We start from the raw sequence: 6,000 nt of genomic DNA on the forward strand, positions 1-6,000 counted from the left end.
TCCCTGCCTTGTTCAATCCAGTTTTGAGGTACCTTGTGCAGGTTAGGAACTGGGGTCATGCTGGAAACTGCTTATTATTCCTGGACAGAAATGGAAGCATTGGTATGCCTAGACAATTTCACCTCACAGGTCTCTATAAAACTTTAAAGTCTATAAGACTTTATCACTTACTATCACAGATCTGAGAAAGCAGAACAAATATCAGAGGCCTGGTAACATCTCCAATAAAAGTAAAAAACAAAGTATTAAACAGATATTTTTATTTGCATTACAATATACAGACTGACTCTATACTCCATCTAATATCTTTCTTCTGAAAGTACTAGGGACTTTTATAGACACTAACATAACCACTACTTTGACCTAGCTCCTTGTCTTCCTCAAGTTCTTTCCAACTTAACTTTCAATCGACTTCTATACATAATCTGAAAGAATTCACATTTTCAGACAATGTGTCTCCTTTCCCTTCCTTCTAAAACACAGAACTTCACACACCATAAAATATATCACTGAAAGACATCTAAAACCAGACAACTGAAATGCTCACTTTCTAAAAATACCTTATTCAGATATGTACCCATTTCCCTTCTAAAAAAAACATACATTTTTGTTTTGCAGGTTAGTGTTTGACAAGGATTATGGAGATGGGGGAAAAAAAAAAACTCAGCCCACAACAAGAAGAAACAACCACACAGAAACAAATCAACCCATGAATACATTAGATGTGAAAGCTGAAATCTCAAATGTCCCTGAATGTTTGTTTATATAACTAGACGGATGGATATATACTATTTCTTAAGCACATTCCCCTCTAATCAAGCATGTGGCTGCATTTTAAATGACCCCTACTGCTTACCTCAAATCTTGTGCAGGCAGGTTTATACCTCAGTTCAGGGATTAGAGCCAAATACAACAGAGGCTACCTAAAGAGAGCAAGCTGTTGCTACGCTGAAATGTAGCCATCAAGAAACCTGGGGAACAAGGTCAAAGAATTTTGGAAAAAGCACCTTGACTCCCTAAAAAGCAGCCCCAGACAGGCACCTACAAAGGCGCAAGAGAGCCAGAGAAGGTGACTAAGCTATCATCTGCCAACCCTAAAGAACACAGGATGTAAAGGAACAAACACTCACTACACTGCTCACCCCTCCATTCCCACATGTTCCCGCAGCCTACACACCAAGAAAATACATCAGCATGACAAAGCCACAGGGAAAGAGCTTCCTCCTCAGCAACACCACCTGCCCTTCAGTGCCTTACCAACCCAGTTCCAACACTCACTACAAGCTTCCAATGCATTAACAGTCTGCAATTCCCTTTTGGAAGCCTTTTTAGCTACCTCCTAATTCACAAGGAATAGGCAGGTCTAGCTGTAAGCCTTCTCTGAGTACCAGTGAGGATCTGAGCCTGCCTCCTTCCAAGAACAGGCAGGAAAAAGGCAGCAGGGCCAGCCCTAGGCTCACCCACAGGTGAGCAGGCACCAGAAGGGAAGAGGGAGTAGATTCCACTCTCACATACCTTGAACACTCCGTAGGCAATCATCCTTCTGCTGCCTCCCTGCCCTAAACCTTGAGGCTCTCCCTTTCTCTAATGCTCCCACTTCAGCTGCAAATGCAGGAAAAGATTAAAGCACGCTTTTCCTTGAAGTGCATGATCACAATAACTTACACTAATTACCAAAAGCCTTCTATTGCAGAGCTTGAATTAAACCTTGATTCAAATGACTAATTGTTGCAGCTTCTGAGGAAAAGAAACAAAAAAATAATTTCAGACACGAGATGCAGGAAGCAACTCCATCCATCTAAACACACAGCTCCTGGGGTTCTGGCACGCTGGAACTGACTTTCATCATAGCAGACAGTGAGTGCCACACAGGTCTAAAAGGTGAGTAAGAAAAAGGCTATCTCTGGGAAACCCATTATCAGTGGTTTTCCCCCAGGATCTACTGAGTACATGCTCTCCTCATGCCCCATAGCATTTAAACAAAAACCTTTTTTTTTTCCAGATCCACTGAAATTATTACTTTGGACCTCAAACAAGAACCAGGGGAAAAAAATCCAGGAGGTGGAATGCTTATTGTTTACTTTACTGTCTGAGCCCTGGTAACAATCAGATACTTGTTTTGGTTTTTGGCCATCTTGTCCTAGGAGAGATGTTTTGCTTTCCAGAGCATTTCACAGGTTGATTAGGTAGACTGGCTGCAGAGTGAAATCACACATGAAACAGACAGAGCAAAACGCTCTTAGTGCCCTCCTTTCTCAGGATCTAACCACACCAGAAGAGGGAAGAAAAGAGAGACTAGATGAAGCCTTAGTATCAGGATCCCACAATCTCCTTACCAAACAGATTATAACTGTACTGGATCAAAAAGAAAGGATGATAAAACATTCTCATTTGCAAAGCCAAATACTTCAGCCTTTTGCATCCTTTTGCTGGATTATTTTGTAAATATCCGAAGAAAACAGTCAAGTCTAAGTACTCACAAAGGATAAACTTGTGTATGCTTCAGCTCCTTCCCTCCACCTCCCTTACACAAGAATTCTTCAATACTTGCAGCAAAAGCTCCAGGCCATCTCTCCATAAAAGAGCTGCTAGAAATGGTTCACAGAAGTGTACTTCTCCCATCTAGAGTGAGAAAATGACTTTCCAAACCTTTTAACCTTTGGAATATTTCATAGAAGTGACCGAGTAATGATATCAAAAGATAGGCACTCTAAACACACACTACAAATAAGACTACAGTTCAGAGATTTTCTGCACACAAAACCACTTTCAGTTTAAAAAGCACCATTTTAATTACCAAAAAGAAATCCCCAAGAGACAACCCAGAACATCTAGACAAACCAGATCACGAACAATGGCCACATATCTCTGCATGCACACTTTAAGTTCTTCAAATTATTTCATCTCAATTTAAGAAGGAAACAACTTTCCTGTTGTGCGTCATCCTTAAGTTTTTACTTTTTGCTGCATGACCTTGAGCATCTGAGAGTCTTGATTTTCCGCTTGTCCTATTAAACCATCCTCTTGAAAAATCTTATTCCCTTTCTGTTTCTAAGCAAAAATACTGAAGGTGAGCTCTCCAGCTCATGACTGTTTCCCCAGCTGGCAGCATGCCTATATTGTAAAGATAAACGAGATGACCAACGTCAGCTGCAAGTAAGAGAAAGCACAGTGGACACTTTTGTCTGGTAGGATCTTGTAGACAGAACACACTCTGCCCCAACAGCCTGCAAGCAGCCTCAGGAAAAAGACTGGGACAAGACCAGGTTTAGGAAGCTGACATTTCAACTGCAACTCTCAGCTCTGCAGACCTGGCTATGAAAGATTCAACATCCAAACTATAAGGAAAGTGCTCTGGCAGACTTAAGGAAAAAAAAAGTTGCAGCAAAGTCAAACGTACAAGCACAAACTAAGTCAGCGAATAGAGTTTTGTTTAAAGAAGAGCGCTGGCAGTGTGAGGCTGGGGCACTGTTTAGTTGCTCCTTCCACCTGAAATCTGGAAAAGGCTCCCCTTACTACCTGCAATTAATCAAGTGTTCTGAATCATGAACTACGTAGAGCAACCTGTGGGGCATGCTTGCTCACCAGCACCTGATGTCCTTCTGGCTGCCCAGAGCCAGCACAAAGCCACTCAAACACTACTAGACAGAGCTATCTAACCCGAAGAGTCTTCTGGCTCTCTACTTTTACATTCGCTGCTACTTCTGTAACAGGGTTAGCAACAATGCCACAAGTACAACGTTGGGGGGAAAACAAGGGAAGAAAAATCCCACGACAACCCACCACCCACCCTTTTGTGTAGAGCTTGCTTGTCTTTATTCCTGCACGCTGCCTGGCTGGCACTGACACCAGGAAGGAACAATGCCACATGTCACGCTAACGACAGCTACACAATTACCTGAACACAGCGTAAACCATCACCTACAAAATTACACGCTATCTCCTAGCGGGAGAACTTCCCGGCAGAGGCAGCAAACCCCGGGAGCCCGGCAGGAGGGCTCAGGGGAAGCACTGCTTCCCCCGCACCCCGTGTGCCGGGAGAACCCGAGCAGGGTGCGGGCCCCGGGGGACAGGCAGAAGGAGGGTCCCCACCTCAGCGAGCGGCTTCACCTCCGCCAGGTGAGGTCTCGGAAAGAGCGCTCTCACCTCACCGCGAACACAGCCCCCGCACCGGCTCCTTTACGAGCAACTACAGCTCCACCGCCACGTTCCGCGGCCGGGGCGCCGCGGGACCCCGGAGCCTGCGGCAGCCTCTCTCGGCGGGGAGCCGCGGGCAGCACCCCGCGACCCATCTCCGCTCCGGGGAGGCCCCCTAAAGTTTCGGGGAAATGCCCGGCAGCGATCCCCTGGAGGGAGGAGCGGGGACCGGGGGATCTGGGCCGGCCGATTCCGCCCGCTCCAGGGGCCGGCACAGCCCGGCGGGCAGGCGGCACAGCCCGGCCCCGCCGAGGGCAGCGCCCGGCCGGGCTCCGCCGCGCCCCGGGCGGGCACGGCCCGGCCCGGCCCGGCGGGCGGCTCCCTCCCGGCCCCGCCGCGCTACCTGCGGGCAAGGTGGCTGAGCACCCCCGGCCGCCCTCCCCGCCGCCCCCGGCCGCGCACCCCCGGCTCACCGAGCAGCAGCAGGACGAGGAGGAGGAGAGGCAGGCTGGACGCCCTCTCCCCGATGTGCCCCATGCTGGCAGGGCTGCGCGGCGCCTCTCCCTAGGCGAGCGGGACCACGGGCGCGCAGGCTGGGCTGGCCCGGGGGGACCGGCGGCGGCAGCGCTCCTCGGCCGGCCGCTCGCTGCCCTGCGAGCGCACGGAGCCGCCCGCCCGCCCCGACCGGCCGCGCCGCGCGGCGCAGCCAACCACAGAGACAAACTTTCCCAGCGCCCGCCCCCGCCCGCAGGTAGCGGGGGCGGCGCGGGGTCCGGCCCGGCCCGGCCCCTTCCCCTCAGGCGGGAGAGGGAGGGAGGAGAGCGGGGCCGAGCGGGAGCGCCTCGCCGAGAAGGGCCCAGGGGAGGACGGCGCTGCCCTCGCCGCCTCCCTCCCTTCTTCCCTCCCGGGGCCGCCGCCGCCGCCGCGCACACGTGGCTTGGGAAAGCCCCGGTGCGGGGAGGGCGGGCTCGCCCGGCCGGGAGTGTCGCCTGGAGCGCCGGCAGCGGCCCTCGGGCAGCGTGGGGCCGCGACACTGTTCGGCCGCTCGTTCGTGCCCCGGCTGCGGCCGTCCGGCCCCGCCTCACGGGGTGCGGTCCCCCCGTGTCGGCGGCCGGGGCTCGGCTGTGCCCCCGGTCCTCACATGCCGCGCACGGAGCCACCGCACACGTGTGGAGTCACTGCTGCCCTGTGCCCATCACTGCCCCAGCCGGGGGCTGCCTGCTGGGCTGCCCCAGGCACGGGGGACACTCCTGCCCCCTTCCATGCATGTGTGCCCTCCAAAACCAGCGCCGGCTGTGGCCATCGTGTGCCCTATACTTCCACGGACAGCAGTGGGCCTGCCCGTGCTCCTGCGATTCCATCCTGCCCATGGCCTGGGTTAGGAGAGGGAGAGCAAAGACACTCTCAGGTGTGTCTGTACCCCACGTACTTTGTGGACAAGGCCACCGCTCCCTTCCCCAATGGTGCCAGAGAGCCCCACAAGTGGCATTGCCCTATTTTGAGACTCGGTTTCTTTTCCCTTGCCTGAGACTCCAGTTTACTCAATAAGGGGCTGCTGCAGCATGGCATTCGTGCCACCAACTCCACCACCTTCCTTCCCAGCCTGCTCAGAGATTTTTGTTTGCTCGGGGATTTAATTTCCTGTTTGTTTGTAAAAACAAAGAGCGGAGGCACTGGGCGGCTCTCTAGTGACTCGGACAGTTATCTGCTCTTTCAGTCCCTTTGCCACAATCTCTGGGAAATCTGCGCTCTCCTTGGGCACATCTTGCTGTCTGTTGTCCAGGCTCCGTGGTAGAGAGGGATCCATGTTATATATTTTCCAGTGGGGAACCTCTGGAGCCTATGCATGGTTTGGGGCAGCTG

The 6,000-nt window shown here is 52.1% G+C and overlaps 1 protein-coding gene across 2 annotated transcripts in view; it reads right to left on the reverse strand.

Annotated features, from left to right (window-relative positions):
- PTGFRN (prostaglandin F2 receptor inhibitor) overlaps nucleotides 1–4,696 on the reverse strand; it is a gene marked incomplete at its 5' end in the record, with an annotated part of 65,490 nt that extends 60,794 nt beyond the window's left edge. Inside the window, one exon of one of the 2 annotated variants that reach the window (XM_084227076.1) lies at nucleotides 4,611–4,696. In XM_084227076.1, the coding sequence (XP_084083202.1) occupies nucleotides 4,611–4,674 (64 nt within the window). The remainder of the gene's footprint in view (nucleotides 1–4,610) is intronic. The other variant, XM_084227075.1, reaches the window with a different exon arrangement.
- Nucleotides 4,697–6,000: the final 1,304 nt, after the last annotated feature.

Source organism: Fringilla coelebs (genome assembly GCF_963513975.1).
Source record: "Fringilla coelebs genome assembly, chromosome: 2".
In the NCBI taxonomy this organism is placed as follows: Eukaryota; Metazoa; Chordata; class Aves; order Passeriformes; family Fringillidae; genus Fringilla; species Fringilla coelebs.